The sequence below is a fragment of the Phyllostomus discolor genome, chromosome 3 (assembly GCF_004126475.2).
Source record: "Phyllostomus discolor isolate MPI-MPIP mPhyDis1 chromosome 3, mPhyDis1.pri.v3, whole genome shotgun sequence".
NCBI lineage: Eukaryota > Metazoa > Chordata > Mammalia > Chiroptera > Phyllostomidae > Phyllostomus > Phyllostomus discolor.
This window is the reverse complement of record NC_040905.2, coordinates 132424323-132444920: the sequence shown is the minus strand read 5'-3', so window position 1 is coordinate 132444920 and position 20598 is coordinate 132424323. Positions and strand designations below refer to the sequence as shown.

Sequence of the window (20598 nt, the reverse complement as noted above, 5' to 3'; positions counted from 1 at the left end):
CACCTAAAACAAAACCAAAAGAAACTAAGCAAACAACTAGAACAGGAACAGAACTACAGAAATGGAGATCACATGGAGGGTTCGCAACAGGGGAGTGCAAGGAGGAGAGAGGGGGAAAAGGTACAGAGAATAAGTAGCATAGATTGTAGGTAGAAAATAGACAGGGGGAGGGTAAGAATAGTATGGGAAATGTAGAAGCTAAAGAACTTATAAGTATGACACATGGACATGAACTAAAGGGGGGGGAATGTGGGTGGGAGAGGGTGTACACGGTGGAGGGGAGTGAAGGAGGGAAATGGGACAACTGTAATAGCATAATCAATAAAATACATTTTTAAAAAATGGGCAAAGGACCCGAACAGACACTTCTCCAAGGAGGACATAGAGGGCCCAGAGACATGAAAGGATGCTCAGCATCACTAGCCATCAGAGAGATGCAAATTAAAACCACAGTGAGATTCCACCTCACAGGGATCAGAATGGCCACCATCAACAAGTGCACAAACAAGCGGTAGCAAGGATGTGGAGTAAAGTGGAACCCTTAAGTGCACTGTTGGTGGGAATGCAGACTGGTGCAGCCACTATGGGAAACAGTATGGAATTTCCTCAAACACTAAAAGCGGAACTACCTTTTGACCCAGGAATCTACTGCTGGGATTGTATCATAAGAATCCTAAAATATCAATTGAAAAGAACTTATGCATCCCTATTCATAGCAGTGCTATTTACACTAGCCAAGTGCTAGAAATAGCCCATGTGCCCATTAGTAAATGGATCAAAAGACTGTGGTACATTTACACAACGGAATACTACTCAGCAGAAAGAAGGAAATCCTACCTTTTGCAACAGGATGGATGGAACTGGAGAGTATTATGCTAAGTAAAGTAAGTCAGGCAGCAAAAGACAAATACCATATGATCTCACTTATAAGAGGAATCTAATGAATAAAACAAACAAGCAAGCAAAATGTAACGAGGCATGGGAAAAAAGGAACAGAATAACAGGGACCAGAAGGACAGGAGGGAAGAGGATAATCCTCCAACAACACAGTGGGGTGGACCATGGGACCAGGGTCAGAGTGAGTGGAGCAGGTGAGAGCAAATGGGTGAAAATTGGGGCAACTGTAATGGAACAAGAAGAGAGAGGGAGAGAGGGGAGAGAGGGAAAGAGAGAGAGAGAGAGAAAGAGAACAAAGAAAGTAGAGACAAACAGAACAAGACAGTACCTATAAATCCTATATCTGATAAGAGATGTAGATCTAGAATCTATTTAAAAAAAACAAAACAAAACACTTTTACAGCTCAATAATAAAAAGACAAATAACCCAACTTAAAAATAGATAAGGATCTGAATAGATACTTATCCAAAGAAGACATACAAATGGCCAGTGGGCACGGGAAAGACACTTAGCATCACCAGTCATCCAAGACAAGTAAACCAAACCACATCATACCCCCAGGATGGCTAAAGACAAAACAACAGATACCATGTTCATGAGGATATGGGCAAATCAGAGCTCTCACACAACGCTAGGAATTGCTGTTTTCCTCAAAATGTTAAGCATAGAGTTACCACCCGACCAGCAATTCCAATTCCAGGTATAGAGGGGGGAGGGACCCCAAAACCCCTGGAATTATCTTCTGGAGGGCAGGCTCTTCACAGTACAGGCTTTACTCTCTAAGTGAGTGTTGTAGGAACCCATCTATTTCAGTGTACCAAATGGCATTGTTGTAAGATGCTACGTTTGGCTTCATAGATTTTTTTCTGAAGACTCTTTCAATGCAGTTGCCCATTTCATGATGGGTGATTTATGAATGCAATTGCCCACACCTAGCTGAGTGTTCAGTAGTTTCTGACCAAAAACAGCATGACCTCCGTACTCCACCCTCCCTATTTACCCGATCTCTCCCTGAGCAACATTTTTTTTTGTTTCCTCCCCCGGTGAAAAAGTCCTCAAAGGGAAATGTTTTACTGGTGTGGAAGAGGTGAAACAAAACAATACTAGAGGCACTAAAAGGCATCAAAACCAAGCAGTTCAAAAACTGTTTTGAGCAGTGAAGAAAATGTCTCAATAGGTGTATTGCATCAAATGGAAAGTACTTTGAAGGTGACTGAAGTTTAAACATGTAAGAATACATAATTTTTTATAAATTCCATTTTTGTGTACCCCCTCACATTCCTGATAAAAATGAAAACATAGCTCCACAGACAGACGTACACAAGTATTTACAACAGCCAAAAGGTAGAATAACTTGAATGTCAACTACTTGATGAACAGATGAAGTGTGGCAGGTATAACTATGCAGTGGAATATTGTTTGGCCATAAAAAGAAATGAAGTGCTGACATATGCTACAACACGGAGGAACCTTGGAACTTCATGCTCCTTAATAATGCTAGACACAAGAATTCACATAATTCCACTTATATAAAATGTCTAAGGCCCCGGCTGGCGTAGCTCAGTGGATTGAGCGCGGGCTGGGAACCAAAGTGTCCCAGGTTCGATTCCCAGCCAGGGTACTTCCTGGGTTGCAGGCCATAACCCCCAGCAACCGCACATTGATGTTTCTCTCTCTCTCTATCTCCCTCCCTTCCCTCTCTAAATAAATAAATAAATAAATAAATAAAATCTTTAAAAGCCTGAAATCTGGCTCTACCTACCTAATGCTTATATTTAAAAAAAAAAAAAAAAAATGTCTAGAGGAGGCACATCCACAGATTAGTGGCTGCCACTGGTGGTGCTGGTGGAGAGGTGGGCAGTGACTGCCAAGAGGCACAGCATTTCTTTTTAGGGTGATAAAACACTCTAAAATTAGATAGTGATGATGGTTGTGTAACTCTATGAATACAGAAAAACAAAGAACTATATACTTTTAAAGAGGCAGATTTTGTGATACGCAAATTTTATCTCAATAAAGCTGTCATAAAAAAAAAGAAAAGCGGACTTCCAGCCAAGATGGAGGCGTAGATAGACACACTGTGCCATCCTCGCACAACCAAAATAAGGACAAACAAAAATCTAGAAACAAAAAAACCACTAGTACGGACAGAAAATTGAACTGTAGGAAGTCCGACAACCAAGAAGTTGAAGTAGACACATTCATCCAGACCAGTAGGAGGGTTGGAGTAGGGCTGTGGGGCAGAGAGGGATCGCAGCAAAAAAAGCAGTGGCTGGTGGGCCCAGCTAGGTGGCGGATTGTAGAGGGGCAGGGTGCACAGGCAGCTGGCAAGCTGTGTGGTCACACATTCGTGTGCAGATAACCAGGCAAAACTGGGAAGCAAGACAGACCACGCAACCCAGGGTTCCAGTGCAGGGATACATAAGCCTCAAAACACCAACTGAAAACACCAGTCAGGATTGAGGTGCTGGGAGAGACTCCAAGCCTCACAGGAGAGTTTCTTGGAGAGACCCACAGGGTCCTAGAACCTACACAAACCCACCCACATGGGAATCAACACTAGAAGGCCCAGTTTTCTTGGGAGAAGCATCAGAAGTGACTGAAATCCGGCAGAGAGCAGAGAAAGTGCCATCATTCCCTCCCAGACCCCTGCCCCACATACAGCAACAAAACCCAGCAACTCGGGTTACCCACCCTGGTAACAGCCCTGGTGGAACACCTAGGCTCCACCCCTCACTATGTACAGGCAACATCGAGACAAAAAAAAAAAAAAAAAAGGGGGCCAATGAAAGAACAATCAAAGCTCCAGAAAAAAATACAACTAAGCGACGAAGAGAGACTCAACATCATGATGCACAGTTCAAAGCACTGGTGATCAGGATGCTCACAGAATTGTAGAATTTGGTTGCAAATTAGATTTAAAAATGAAGGCTATGCTAAGTGAAAATGAAAGGAAAATGCAGAGGGAACCAGTAGTGATGGAAAGAACGGGACTCAAATCAATGGGGTGGACCAGAAAGAGAAAGAAACATCAATCAGACAAGAATGAAGAAACAAGAATTGTAAAAAAATGAGGAGAGGTTCCAGGAACTCCTGGACGTCTTTAAATGTTCCAACATCCAAATTATAGGGGTAACAGAAGGAGAAGAGGAAGAGCAACAAGTGGAAAAGTTATTTGAACAAATAATTAAGGAGAACTCCCCAATCTGGTAAAGGAAATAGACTTTCCAGAAAGTCCAGGAAGCTCAGAGATTCCCAAAGAAGATGGACCCAAGGAGGAACACACCAAGGCACATCATAATTACATTAGCCAAGGTAAAAATGAAAAAGAATCCTAGAAGCAGCAAGAGATAAGGAGACAGTTACCCACAAAGGAGATCCCATCAGACGTCAGCTAATTTCTCAAAAGAGATCTTGCAGGCAAGGAGGGGCTTGAAAGAAGTATTCCAAGTCATGAAAAGCAAGGACCTACATCCAAGATTGCTCTATCCAGCAAAGCTTTCATATAGAATGGAAGGGTAGATCAAGTCCTTCCGGATAATGTCATCACCAAGCCCTTATTATATGAATGTTAAAGGGACTTATCTAGGAAAAAGAGAATAAAAAACATGTACAGTAAAATGACAAGCAAACTCACAATAATTAACAACCACACCTAAACAAAACCAAAAACAAAGTAAGCAAACTACCAGAAACAGGAACAGAACCAACAGAAATGGAGATCATATGGAGGGTTAGCAACAGAGGAGTGGGGAAGAGCAGAGGGGGAAAGGAACAGAGAATAAGTATCATAGATGGTAGACAGAAAATAGGGGACGGTAAGAATAGCATGGGAAATGTAGAATCCAAGAACTTATGACACATTGACATGACTAAAGGGGGGCCGGGGAAGGTGGGCAGAGTGGGTGTGCAGGGTGGAGCAGAGTGAAGGCAGAAAATGTGGACAACTGTAATAGCATAATCAATAAAATATATTTAAAAAATAATAAAATAAAACTTCTTAACTAAAAATAGGTTTTATACAACATAAAAAGCTGAGAGCCCAGTGTAGGGAGTGAATCTGTGCACTTAAGTTTCCACAGGGACTGTTAACAATGTGCAGCTCATGTGTGTAATGATAGAGACATTATAATGACAAATTAATAGGATGTTACATTTTTTAAAAAATTCTGGAGGATCAAATATCAGTCTGTCAATAGTGGTTATGTTCCAGAAGTGAGATTCTAAGTAGCATTCACCTCCACATTGCATAATGGTTTGATTTTTCTTAACTTTCCAGGCCCCTAACATTATAATCCTCTAGAGGCCAAAATGTCCTTAGATTTTGGAAGTGCTGCTTAGCTCTTACAGAAATATAGGATGATTTCTTGAGAAGGGAATATATTGAGTTAACTTCAATTAATACTAATATGCAAGCAGGAATTTCTTCTCTGGAAGGTCTGTGGTACCCAAATTGCTACTTCCTACAATGCCTTAAAAGGTAGAACTCAGAATAAATGAAGCCCATCCTTTCTATTATGTACTTATTTGAAAAAGGAGTCCAGAAAAGATGGCCTGCCTCACTCCAATAAGGTTGTACAGTATGTTAGAAACTCCACATAACCTCAAAGTTTCTGGAATTATGCTGTTTTCCCTCTGAAAACTGGTTCCACATATGACAGGCAGATAGGCTGGGCCCACTGGGTTGTGTGGACCCGTGGGCTATTTAGACACTGGGCAACAGGTGCAGCCACAGCCCACAACACCTCATCAGGAAGCTGAGAGGGAGGAGAACGGCTGTGCTGGCACTTCATCTTGAGGTCTGAGAGCCTTGCTATGTGCACCAACCTCACCCTTGTGTCCACTCCATGTTCCTGGACCCTAACATGCTACTTTCTCAGAACCAGCCTCGATTCTTCTTCCCTGGGGTTGAATGTCACACTATTCCTAAACACCTTGTAAAAAAGACTACTCAGTGACTTTTGATGGCAAACAATAAGACATAAAAAAGTATAAAGTTAGGGATAACTTTGGGTAAAATCAGGTAAATTTAAATCAAAGTATTCCTGATGTAACCTGATAGACTGCCCTGGTATCCAGCTTGCATAAGGAAAAAGCAATGCTATTAAAGGAAAGTGAGTGACTGAAAATCAGTTCATTGGAAGGTAGGCTTATAAACACTATAGAATATTTAAATCGGAAAGGAAGATGTGCAAAGTCTGGGTCTTGGATGTTGCTCTGAGAAGAGGCAGAAGCAAGGGGCTCTGGAAGGGGCATGTCAACTGGCCACACAGAGGTATAGGCCTGGCCCTAGCTGATGGACAGAGATGGGCTGGGGAGGGTTTCCTCTGCCTGCTCATCACAATTGAGCTGTGATGTAGGGAGAGCAATACCGAGACTGAGTAACTGTATAGGACAATGCTTACAGGATGTCTGGAAGAGGAAAGGCCAGAATAAAACTTGCAAGGTTTGTCCAATACAAAGAAGATGGTGGAAGGGACTCCATGGCAGGAAATATTGGGGGTAATGAACAACTCATGGAAATAAAAACTAGAAATGCATGAGCTTTGAGAACACAAAAACCATTAAAATGAATACAAAGAACTGTAAGTAATGGTCCAGTTAGAAACGTTTTTAAATTAAAACAGCTAAATACCTACCCCAAACAAAAAACTCCACAACTTAGGACTCAAAATAATAAAACAATAAGATCCTCAGAAAATCCATTTTAAAAAGGGTGCTCATTTAGCTTGTGCTTATGGCCAAGTGATCCTATCAGAGTTGGCTGCTCCATGCCCCCAAAGGCCTCCCACTGTCCTGAATACAAATGAAATATGTATTCTTTACTCCCAAATGTAAGAAACTTAATATCATCTTACTAGCAGCTTTTAACATCAACTGAAGTACTGAAAATCTTAAAACCTAACTGGCCACCCTACTTCCCCTTTCCTACAGCCCTCAAGCAATTTTAGGTTCTAAGTATGTCTAGCACTGCATTGGTGCTCCTAGTGAGCATGATCCCTAATTATTAAGTAAAGGCAGCACATAACAGAATTTTCTTTCCTTCCCAACTTCCTCTTTGTGGATGCCATCCCATGAGCTAATCATCTCATGCTCCTCCTGACCCTGCAGCTTCTTCTCGTATTCCCTAACCTTCAGGCCCACCCTAGACATGCTCCCCTCTTAACTCAACCAGCACTGTGCACAGTGAGGTTGAAATGTTGAGAGCATGTAGGTGATGGTAATACATGTTAAGGAGTGCTTTGAATTTACTAGGTAAAGAGTTCACATAACACCAACCCCTTATGAACAATAATCAAGTATATCTGACTTTGGCAAAATGCTACAAATACAGTAGGATAAACAGAATAGACCAAAGAAGATTTGAACTTGGGGATGCAAAATCAGATATTGTTTTTTTTAAAGACTTCATTTATTTACAACTAGAGAACGGAGGGAGAAAGAGAGAGAGAAACAGACCAAAGTGCATGAGACACATAAATTGGTTGCCTCTTGCATGCCCCCAACTGGGGAACTGGTGCGCTACCCAGGCATGTGCCTTGACTGGGAACTGAACTGGCAACCTTTAGGTTTGCAGGCCCACACTCAGTTCACTGAGCTACACCGGCTAGGGCCAAAATCACATATTTTTAAAAGCCGTGTGTACAACATACGGTGTTAAAAAGGACTAACAGAAGTCATGAGAAAGTGTCATAAGCAACAACTAACCAAATTTTCAAAAGATGTAGGTTAGTTTAATAACTGGGAAAAAGAAGAAACTAAAAAGCAGATGGGATGCAGACAATGCTATATAACTGCAATGTTCATGGGGGAAAAATGATCACATCCAATTTCCCAGCATCTATTTTAAGATGACTGAAATAATGGTACACATAGAAAATACGTATATAAGGTCAAAACATAAAAGTACTGGAATTAAAAAAGAAGTCCTGGCTGGTGTGGCTCAGTGGATTGAGTGCCAGCCTGGGGAATCAGGGGGTCACTGGTTCAATTCCCAGCCTAGGGCACATGCCTGGCTGGATTGTCGGCCAGGTCACCAGTGGGGGATGTGTGGGAGGCAACCACACATTGATGTTTCTCTCTCTCCCTCCCTTTCCCATACCTAAAAATAAATAAATAAAATCTTTTTTTAAAAAAGTACTGGAATTTTTTTCTTTTTTAACTCAAAATCAGATGTGCTTGCAATTTCAAAATGTGACTTTAAAAATCCTACAACTTATCAAGTCACTGAAAAAATATTTTGGGTTGCTTCTCTATTATGCCATAAAAACACATATATACTATTTAAAATATGCACGATAATAATGCGTAAAACTTGATTGGATCCTAATTTTAAAAAGCAATGAGGTTATAAATGATTTTCAGAGAACAACTGGAAATATTTAAATACAGGCTTAATATTAAATGACATTAGGAAAGTATTCCTAATTTAGTTGATGTGATACTAGTATGAGTAAGTTAGAAATCACCATTATTTGTAGGTGAAGATTGTATAAATGGAAGTTTTCACAGGTGAGGTGTTATGAAATCTACAACTTCTAAATAGTTGAATTAAAAAACAAAGATAAATATAAATACTTCAAGGCAAAATGTTAATTGTTGAACCAAGATCATGGCTATATTGATAGACATTTTCTATTTCAACTTTTCACATATATAATTATTTTTCTTCACAAAAATATTAGGAAAAACACATGATACTGATGTTAGTAACCAGTCAAACAGATGAGTTAGTTTTTTAATAATTCTTCAAACAGCTCCTCACTTTTAACCTCTGACACACGAAGTAAGGCTAGCTCAACTTAGATATGTGCATCTGGTCTAGGATCCCGGGAACCTCTCAGCCCATTACTCAAAAAATGTAAACCTTGTAAGAAACAAGGCTTCTTTTTGTCTCAACTTATGAAAGTATACTACTTAACAAATGTAATGAGCACAATACCTTTAAGTTTACCCAATTTAACACTGTCCTTTTCCAAATCTGCATTTAAATAAAGGAATCACCAGGAATTTAGAATGAAGACTACAAATTTGTAGCACTTCATAAATGTAAACAGCAAATAAAAAGCTGTTCTCCTTCAAGGACAAAAAAAGGGAAAGAAAACAAGTCATTTCTAACAAGAGGAGAAAGGCTGACTGACTTTGGGACAGAAGCTGAAAAACTCCACACCAAGAACTATTAGGAATGAAAACACCGTGTCATGTTAGTAAGAGGGGACAAAAAGTGGCTTCTGGGTGGCAAAGAACAAAACAAGAGACAGGAAAGGAATTCCACTTGGACTTTTGGATATCACCAAAGTTCATCTCAGTTAAAACACAAAAACTCCAATTTGAAACTAATCCATCTTCTGAAGGAAAAGTAATTCTGACAGAACTCAGACTTTTAAAGGAAAAAGAACCTTGACAAACTATTCCATGCAACTTCCCCTGCACTACAAGGAAGTGAGAACCAAACTGTCAGCTAGTCTATGTCCCGATTTCTCAATTCCCCACTTAACAAACTGCAACTGTGATTGTAACACTAATAGTACAGAACACCAGAGCCAATTTACCCAGCACGGGGAGCTGAAAAAACCACAGGAAGCCACTCACATGTACAACCCCAAGCTTCCCAGTGGCTCACATCGATTCCACTACTGTGCTCGCATCAAACCATAAACCTTCCCACTTTAGAAAATCAAAGTTAGTGCATCTTCCCAGATGTTTGTAACTTTCACAAACAGGAAGGGGAGAAAGATAATAAATATTACATTAATAAAGTACTTTCTATGAACAAAAATAAGTATAAATGGACCATTTCTCTAATGAACTTTGGTCTCTTCCATCATTTAAAAAGCATTCAAGCCTTAAATAGACTTTTACAGTTTTAGAAAATGTGTAAGAAAGTTATGAAATGTATCAAACTATGCTAAGACACTGATATATAAGTAACAGATGACTGTATTACATATTAAAAATATTTGTAAGAAAATTAACATATACAAATTTTAGCTGAAAGAATTCCATCTTCTAGGTACAAGGCATGAAGAATTTCTCTAAGGATTTTTTTAAAATTTATTTTTATTGTATTTTTTCCATTAAAATTTATCCCCTTATACCCTGTCCCCTGCAATCACCACACTGTTTTCCATGTCCATGAATCCTTTTTCTGTTTTGCTCATCGCTGCATCCCTTAACCACTTGCTCAGAGCTGTCAGCCTGCTCCCCATCTATGAGTCTGTCTCTCTTTTCCTTGTTAGTTCAGTTTGTTCATTAGATTCCATGTATAGGTGAAGTCATCTGGTATTTGTCTTTCTCTGTCTGGTTTTCCTTAGCATGATGTTGCCCAGATCCAACCATGATGTCACAAAGGGTAAAAAGTTTTCTTCTTTTTTTACAGCTGAGTAGTATTCCATTGTGTAAATGTCCCATAGTTGTTTTATCCACTCAACTACTGACAGACACTTGGGCTTAAGGAATTTTTTAAGAACATTTACAATTTCTCTAAAATACAGGTTTTGGAAATAAGACAAGGCAGATTGTTTTTTAAGGCAATACCGATCCTGCATAACATTGTTAACTTTGTGGTACAGTTCCTTCTACACTAAGGGTCATTATTTATATTAAAGTATAACAAAAGCAACAGTTGATGATTACCAATGTTAGAAGTGAAATTAATTTGTACCTTAAGTGAGGCTAGTGGGTGTTCTGGACCAAGTAAACTCCAATGAAAGGAAGCCAGGTCTTCATCAGGTAGAATGTGATTTCCTGGAATGCAAACATGGATACTATAAAAGCTATCACCATGAGTGACACAGGGAAACTCATCACTGCATGTTATAATCTGAAAATTACTTTTTATTTCTTTGTTTTAGACTTTACAATAAGACTTTTTAGGACCACCTAAACCACATAAAACTTCCACACAGAAATGGGAAATATTTATCTTTTAATATAAAGCAGTATACAGCAGGCACACTTCTTGCAGCTGCCTCAAGTACAACATGAATTTGCAGTACACTTCCAATAGCATTTACACTGGGTACATTGTGTAACAACCTAAACAACTTCCCAGCACAGGGACTAAGGTCAGCCTGATAATGCTACCTCGATACAAGTTTTCATTGGTTCATGAGACCACTGCACACTGTGAACTAGTTCAATAGCAATGGTGGAATCTGCAGCAAGATTTAAGTGACAACTATTTCTTGTGGCGTGGATCAACAACCTACCCTCCTCCTGCAATTTCCACTACCACCTACAAATAGATGTGACAAAGAACAGACCAGAAAACCATCAAGCAGTGTCATTCAGCTGTGCACCCTACCACTGGGGTATGTCACAAATAAGAACTGTATTCAGTGGAGAATTACATTTTGGGGAAACAGTCTCCCTTCACTGTAGTGTTCAATGCCTGATATACTGACATCTTCAATATGTAGTTATCTTGATGCAATTTAAAAGCAGTAATTTCCTAAATAATTTTGTGACTTTTATATCATAATTCAGTCACCACCACATGGAGATAATAGATTCATTAATTAGCTGCCAATAGAAAGCAAAATAAGGTGAGATCATTGCAATATTCCTAATCATAATATTCTAGCACACAAAATCACAATATAAAAGTACTGAACTGTCATGATGTCCAGAGGAACAGAGCTATGTCATAACTGCATAGTCACTACTTTGCACTGCTTTCCTGTTTATGGATGCACAGAGCTTCACTGTGAAGTATGAAGTGTCTGAGATTTGTTTAAGCTTCTACATGAAAAACTATTTCTTTTTTTTTAAAGATTTTATTTATTTATTTTTAGAGAGAGAAGGGAGGGAGAGAGACAGAGAGAGAGACAGACAGAAACATCAATGTGTGGTTGCTGGAGATTATGGCCTGCAACCCAAGAATGTACCCTGGCTGGGAATCGAACCTACGACACTTTGGTTTGCAGCAGCGCTCAATCCACTGAGCTACGCCAGCCAGGGTGAAAAAACTATTTCCAATTCCAAGCTCATTAACAGTCTATTAAAACGGGTCAATACATTTAGATAAATATTCCACTCAACTTTTCTTCTTTTTTTAAAGATTTCATTCCCCTATTTTCAGTGAGAGAGAAGGGAGGCAGAAAGAGAGGGAGAGAAACATCAGTGTGTGGTTGCCTGTCATGCACCCCCAACTGGGGACCCTGGCCTGCAACCCAGGCATGTGCCCTGACTGGGAATCAAACCAGTGACCCTTTGATTTGCAAGGCAGCACTCAATCCACTGAGCTACACCAGCCAGGGCTCCACTCAACTTTTCTAAAACACAACCTATGTAGCTATACTTTCTACTACAAAAAGGAAAAGAAAAATAATTTTTCTCACTTGAAGACACCGAAACTTTTAAACAAAATCTAAAATATGCTCATCCAATTAAGAGTTTGCCTATAACTTGTCAAAACTTTGTGACGAAATTCCAAGCCCTAAATCACTGTATTTTTAGGACTATAAGATGCACCAGACCATGAGATGCATCTAAGGTTTTAGAAGAGGAAAACAGGGAAAAAAATCTTGAAGCAAAAAATGTGGTAAAGTATTTAATAATCTGTGACCCCGCTCTACCCCCCTCACAGTGAGCCAGGCACTCTACATTTGGACTATAAGATGCACCACCCCTTTCCCCAAATTTGGGGCAGTGAGGGAAAGAGAAAGTGTGTCTTATAATCCAAAAACATGGTAATTCATTACTAACTTTTCAAAATGTTACTGATTGTTTTCAGTTTATTTTAAAATTTCACAAAATAATTTAGCTAAGAATATAAGTTGGCATTAAGTCCCAAGAAACATATTCAATGTTTCTTAAATAAAATAAGTATCTTCTGTATCTCAAACTAACTAAGGCATTCATATTGTAAAAGCATATAATTTTCCAGACCATGAAAAGTCAATTAGCTGTGCTGACCTGTGTGGCTGAGTTGGTTGGCATTGTTCCACAAAGCCAAAGGTTGCCAGTTCGGTCCCCAGTCGGTGTGTACGAGAGGCAACCAATCGGTATTTCTCTCCCTTTTTTCTCCCTCCCTTCCCCTCTCTCTAAAATAATAAATAAATCTTCAGAAAATAAAGTAAATTAATATCCCCAAGTTGTTTTGCATAGCATTTAGTAAGCATAAAACTTTGCTTAAGAAGATGGATAGGAAATAGTCAACTTAAAGACACATATTTGAGAGTAGATTCAAATAAACAAAGACAAGTTATGAAATTTTGTTGACTGGTAGTTATACAATTTGAAATGCTATCACCAAATAAACTGAAAAACTGTGGCTTGCTTACACTAATTTCTAATTGTGTAGAACTTTTTTTTGGAATATTTATAAAAATCTGTTAACTAGAAATTTCTAAAGTAATCCACAATACATCTCCCTCCTTAATACAACCAGATCAGGCTGCTAACCTCCAGACACTACAACTGAGAAAGTACAATGTGATCTCACTATCTTTAGCCCACATGTTTTTCAGTAAGGGTTTGTGTATTACAAATAGCTTTCAATCCCATCACCATAGTCATGGGTTTTAATCACAGAGGGCCTCATTCAAAACATGTTTACTTCTACTGTGGACACAATTCTTATAAACTCCAGCAACCTAGAGCTGGATATTCAAATAGCTATAGACATGCAGAGAGAGAAGCTGACAGAAGAGAAAAGAAAGAAATTAACCATAAAATGCAGACATAAAGTGACGAATGATTATATTAACTATTGTAAAGTCATTTTTTTAAGCAAAAAAAAAATTAAATACAGTTATAAAACCTTAGTTAAAACAAGGTTTCGTTCTTTCTAGGTATTCAACATAAGAAATTCCTCAAAGGGAAATTTAAAGACATTTATATACTTACTTAAAATGTAGGCATTGCAAACAAGGTAAGATAGTTTATTTTTGTTGTTTTTCTTTTAAAGTACTGAGTGTCCTAAAATGAGGGGGAGAAACCCAACAGTACAGTACTAACTCCACAGCATATTTTCTTCTATAACAAATATAATTTACACCAAAGGTTTAAATGTCTAATTTCATAGTGGGACTGTGTTAACATGTGCGGTTTTAAAAATGTTACTTTCCCCAAATTTTAAATAAATTTATTAACAAAAATTAGTTTTTGGCCCAGATAGCAAAATACACAAACACATCAGAACAAAAGAGGCATATTTATCAGCGACACCAAAATAATACTAAGAAGTGCTTTTGTGGAGGAGCCCTTCCTTGGTTCTTTTAAATGTAAGATAGAATTCAAAACATTCCAGACCTAAAATTTAAAATATCACTAAGTTCTTGTATAGGACTCCTTTATGACTTGAGACAGTTTTCACATTGCCCACCTACCTAACAGAGCGGCAAAGATAGGGAAGCGGTTTGGGTTCAGGTCCAGCTGCTTGGCCACCTCATGCATCAGGTATTGGCTCGTGGTGAGACTTTTCCCATTCCGGCTCAGTTTTAGGGCATGGGCACTGAAATAGTAGGGGATGTTGCAGAGCGCATAATCAGAGTCGTATGCAACCAAGCCATGAAAGGCCGTTTTCTCTGCAGAACCAATCACTTCTTGATGATGGTCCTCGATGCTCTGTGCAACCTGTGTAAGTGAGAAGGACACTTGGTCAGAGGCTGAGCACCACAGCAGCACACATGCTCAATGTACAGACATGTCTGTACAGAATCCACACACCTCATATATGGGAAAGACCCAAGAAAACCAAACGGTCCACAGTGCCATCCATAAAAGTGTGCAGCACACTGCTCAAATGAAAAATCATGTCTTGGTCAGTAACATATGATCTCCTAAACACTGAAAATTAACTTGTGGTTTCTTGTCAAGTTCAAAGATCACCTTGCTTAAAAATGCATGATGCCAAGCCCCAACCAAAATCTAGTATTTTGAAGGAAAAAGGGGTGTTGGAACAAAAGAGACAGAACAGGAAAATAAAGAAGTGTGAAGGAGGGTGACAGAGAGAAGCCAGCCACCCTCAGTGAAACCAGAATAATTTCTTCAAGGTAGATCAAATGTGTCAAATAGGCAAAATAACCAGAGGATTTAAAAAAAAAAAAAAGCCAAGTATATTCATATACTAGTTGTACATACTGAAGCATTCAGCATATGGTGATATTAATAAGAATAAAAACATTTACCCCCAAATAACTGTCACATGCTTATTATTCTGTGCAAACACCAAGCCTGGCGGTGCAGCATCAATTTCAGAACCACCATGGGGACTAAATCTAAATTTATGCCTTTTGAGTAATGAAAACTATAGCCAAAGCCTCTTTACTGGCTCTCCCACTGCAAACAGTCACCCCACCTATCTCAAGTAAAGGTGCCGAAAACCTCTCTAATTTTAAACTTATACAAAAGGCACTGAAAAACAGTTGTCCTAAAATATATAAAGTTAAAGACAATAGATTCCTCTCCTGCTGTTTCCCAAACTCATTCACCAAACTCATTAAATCTGCAGAGTTTCTTTTGTTTGTTTCTACAATAAATAAGGTATTTTAGAAAACATAATTTTAAACTAAATCATGTCACTCAGCTCCTGTGGAAAATTTACTCTCCATAGAACCCTACCCTAAAAGTGAAAATCATGTGCCCTTAAATGTAAATTTCTACAACTACGATGTCCAACATATGGCTATATGAATTAAAATTAAATTACATTAGAAATTAAGTTTTAGTGTTCTCTAGTCATCTGCTATGTATCACTGTGGAATTACTCTAATTTCTCACTGATTCTCATAACAGAATCAGCCACCAAATTTTCTTGGAAAGTTAGTTAAAATGAAATCTCATTTAGAGGCAAAACAAACCTTTTAAAGATACATATTTAAAGGAAACATAATTTCCTGCATTCTTGAGGTAAAGTTTTTGATAAAAAGATTTTGTAAGAAAAAAATAAAACACGCAATTAGTCATCTAATGGTCTATTTCTCAGGAGAATCTTGTTTCATCATCTCTTAAATCTAAAAACACTATACATCCACTAAAATAGAAAAGAATAGTTAAAAAAATTCTAAAATTAGACCAGCTTCATCTTTTCACTCTAAAAGAATAACCTTCAAGTTCAAGCTCTCTACCTCAAATCACTTATTACAAAGAACTTCATATTTTCAACATCTTAAAGCATTTAAAAATAACCAGTAATTCCTGGCTGTTTTGACATCTTTAATAGTAGGTCCTGCATAGTCTCTAAAGAGAGTCCATGAAATGAAAGGATGTGAGCTACCACAACCCTTGCTCCCTACCCCTCCAAGGAGTTCTAGAAAAGACAACTGGCTGCTTGCTCCATAGATCAGACAGCTTGTAGAGATGAGGCGGAACTGAATGCATGAGTTCAGTATTGCATACTCAATATTTATATTTTGTGAGAGTTGACTAACCCATTCTTCTGGGAAACTGAGGCTGTAAGTAGTTCAGAGGCTGGCCCTGCCTACCTCCAGGAAAGAAGCCCAGAGATGATATGGCTTATATTCCCTGAGAGCCTACTCGCTGCCCATCACTGGGCAGTGTCTCGCGGAATTACTACCCGCATCATCCTCCACAACCACCTGGAGGTAAGGAAAGGGATCAGTCCTTCCAGGACTGTCCACATGGATGTTCGATAAGGAGAAGAGCCAGGTGCAAGGCCCAGGGTGAGTGTGGTGTGTGTGCAGCCCCACCCCACTGACCCTGGAGAAAGCAGCAGGTGATAGGGGCAGAGTAGGCAGTTTATTAGTCTACTCTGGAATGGTTTCAAAAACAGGCTGCTGGGTTGTAAAACAATAGGCAATTAGTTTCAGAGTTGTAAAATGGTTAGTGCTCTCGACCCAGTAATCTTACTCCAGGAAATAGAGCCTAAGAAACCAACACACCCAATAAAAAAAAGATTGGAAACCTAAAAAGGGTCAGGGTAGACTCCTAGGAGAAAAAGTAAGTTAACATTAAGGAGCTAGTTAAATACAGAAGCTACATGGTGTATGTGGAGAAACTTGGGAAAAGCTTACGATCAAAATGCCGAAATAACATTTCAGAATATGATAGCCTATACATTCAACCATGCAAAACTATGTATGGCAAAAGGTGGAAGGGAAAAAGCAAAAACCACTATAGTTGTATTAGGGCGGTACAATTATGCTTATAAAAGACCTTTAAAATTGAATAAAAGCTGAAGCAGCACAAGTATAAGCCATGCCAATACTGGCCACCCCTGTGACACCAAAGTAGAGATAAATGCTCCCCCTCTCACATGTCCCTCTCATGCCAGATGACAATGAAGAGTACTTATCTACATATCAAAGCCCGGGTACCTAGAGCCCAGTAAGCACCAAAAGAATGAAAAACACTGGTGGTTCTGTTTGAGGTCCCTCTAAGAGTCTTTAAAACTACCTATAAAGATTAGTGAGATATATTCTGTTCAGTAGAAGCCAACATCCAGTGAAGAATTCTAGAAAGTTTTCATCTGCCTCTAGACAGTGGAAAGTGGAGCACTCCAAAATCACCTCTTCCCCAAATACAATTCCGTGTTCTTTCAAAACATTTATTTCAGACTGGCATTAAAACAAAGTGAATGAACTGTTAATAATTTACTACAATACTAATTTACAAATGATTAACAATACCCTAAATCCTCCCCCAAAGCTCACTCAACATTAAACAAATACTTGCCTGCTAGAATTAACCTCCTAAGACAAAAAATAAAGAAACCATGCCCATAAGCACAGACTTCAAACCTGAACTAAAGCAAAGTGAGGCAATGTGTGCCCTGGTCTTACTCATCTTTTCTATCTCATGCATCCAGAGTGACAGTTATGGGGATGTGGGGGAGAACCAAAATTTCTAGTTTCCAATTCTGGCTTGATGCCCAACCTGCCCAGCTAGGAATATAAAATTAGTGAATCCTTTAGGTTCCTTCAACTTCTAAAATTCTAATATTCTTCCCCAACTTTAAACCCCTTATGCCTTTATGTAAAGAAAGGCAACATGACATTAAAAACCACGAGGTAACAGAGACGTGATCCTTCCCAATAGGCAAGCAATGGAAGTGGGGTGTGGCAGTACTCACTTAGGAAAGAGAAAACCACAAAAACCCTGAAAAAGTTAAGAGCTGTCTGGGTGGTGGACACAACATGACTCTATGTACCTGTCCAAACTCAAATGATAATACATCTCATAGAATGAACTTCAATGTACACAACTTTTTAAAATATTTGCTAGGAATGTCGGGGGTACCAGGACAGAATGCAGACTGATAATATATCAAACTGTATTATAAAATTTCTGAAATAACCTCACTGAGTAGGGTGGAGGGAACTCCCCAAGCTAGCTTTAGAAAACAAGTTTTGAGTTGAAGTTGTGAGGCCTGAGAACAAGAGACTGGCACACAGACACTAAATACTTCTTGGTAATGTCTCCCAGGGTTGCAGGTCAGCAATGCTAAAACCACTTATGTGAGTAAGGTTGGAGTGAATGGATGGTGGGTAAGCGGGTGGGTCCCTGTCAGAGAAGGGGATTAGAAATGTACAAAGGAAAGAGGCCAACATGACCCTATGGTGTTACATTACCATGGAGATATCTCTAAGGACTGGTAAGTAAGAGACAACACAGGCAGGCAGGCACAGGCACAGAAATCGGTGGAGTTAAGTGTGTACATATAGGTTAGCCTACACATATACATCTTCAGTTGTCAGCCAAGGCCTGAGAAGCAGCAACACTCAGAAGTGAGGACACCTGAACCCAGGTCTGGTGCATTAAAAGGGACCACCTCTGAAAAAAATGGGTAGTTCTGGAACAAGGAAATCCAAGGTGAGCCCGGAGCATCCACCTTTTAGTGCCAAATAGAAAGGCAGTGCTCATAATCAAAGGATGGTTTGTGTCAGACAGACACAGGAGTCCAACTGAAAGATACCCAATGACCAACTATGGAACAATTTGTGCCACAAAATGACATAATATGCATTGGGTTATAACCTGAAGTACAAAATGAATACACAAGTCAATACTGATATACATAAATGATGAAATAAAGGGGGCAGGTACAAATCTTCCCTAAAGAATTCAAATAATAATGTAAAATCCCTCCCCTACCTCTGAATGTGAGCTGCACTAAGTAACAACTTACATGAACCAAACCAACAAATGAGACAACAGTCGTATCACAGAGCAGAGGCCTGACAGACACCCCCTTGACCAAGTGACCAGGGTCAAAATCACTAAGTCCTGCTAATACCATGCACCCTGTGGTATAGTGTGATGAGATGGGCACTGTGACTCTACATATTTCCCCAAAATCATAAGAAAACATCAGAGAGCCAAAATCTGAGGCCAGCCTACAAAATACCTGATCAGTCCTCCAAAGTGTCAAGAGAAACAGAGGCTGACCTGTTTTAGACCAGAGTGGACCAATGAGATGAGTCAGCTTAAGCAACAGGGTACCCAGGATTGGGTCCTGGAATCGAAAAGGAATAAGTGAGAAAAAGATAAAATCTGAATGAAGTATATAATGCAGTTAATTCAGTGTTCATCAATGCTAATTTCTCAGTTTTGATAATTATACCGCTCCTAGGATATTAACATGCATGGAAACTGAGTGAAGGATACTTGAGAACTCTGAACCATCTTTGCAACTTTTCTATACACCAAAAACTATTCCAAAAAGTTTATTTAAAAGAAAAAAATGGCCCTGACTGGTGTGGCTCAGTGGGTTGGGCATCACCCTGCAAACCGAAAGGTTCCCCTCCCGATTCAATTCACAGTCGGCATTGCCTGTGTTGTAGGCCTGAGTTGGGAGTGTGTGAGAGGCAAGCAATCGATGCTTCTCTCTTCCGTTAATGTTCTCTTCCTCTCTTCCCTTGCTCTAAAAATACATAAATAAAATATTTTTAAAAATAAGAGAGAAAAGAAAAATTTCAATAGTCTACAGGACATCAGCTAAAAGACTTTTCAGCTACTTCATCAGGTGAGTGGACAATGTCTCTAAGGTGCCTACAAAAGAACACACAACTCTCCCGGGGCCATTGGACTAAGGGAAGTAGAAGGCCTCCCACAGATGGGACTGGATAACAACAGACCTGTACGTGAGTGAACAATGAACAAGGTCCAACAACCAGTCAAAGAGCCTGATAAAGAATTGGATTCAGAGGACTAGGTAGGGTAAAAAGAAGGCTAGCTGCAGTTGGGTAGGTATAGGAAAAGGTCTGGGTTATGTCAAAACAGAACCTGAGAGGCAATTATTTAATTAAGAATAAAAATTAAATGTATAGGTTAGTTAATACCTTTGGTAACAGGGTCTGACAGGGGAGCAGCTGTTTTTCCCTTCAAGAAGGTCTTCTGGTCTGAATGCCTTTACCTCCCATTTCCCATCTTGTCTAATCTATAATCTCACCTGTGTTTTGTTTCTCCAGTTCCCTGGCCTTCCAGATCCTGGCTTAAACTGGGCACAGTATAATAAAATTGGTTAGTCTACTTCTTAATTCTAATTTTAGAAGTGAGCAAAACTATTAGATATAATATTGGAAAAGTTATTTCAATTTGAACTCTCAAAAAGTATAAAGCAACCTAGAACATTAACCCTGACTTACCTACCTAGAGCTAACAGAAGGGGAAAAATCCTCCCTACAGAGTAAACCAGACTTAAAATCATGAGTGGCCTCCTTACAGAAAATGCCATGCTGGTAACCAGAGACCCCCTACCACCTTAAAGGTAGAAGACCATGATTTATTTTTGT

General features: G+C 39.1%; 1 protein-coding gene across 1 annotated transcript in view; it reads right to left on the bottom strand.

Moving 5' to 3' along the window:
* Nucleotides 1-20598, bottom strand: part of FAM120A (family with sequence similarity 120A) — a 126534-nt gene that overhangs the window by 93695 nt on the left and 12241 nt on the right. Inside the window, 2 exon segments of the mRNA XM_028531488.2 lie at nucleotides 10563-10645; nucleotides 14233-14479. Coding sequence (XP_028387289.1) covers nucleotides 10563-10645; nucleotides 14233-14479 — 330 coding nt within the window.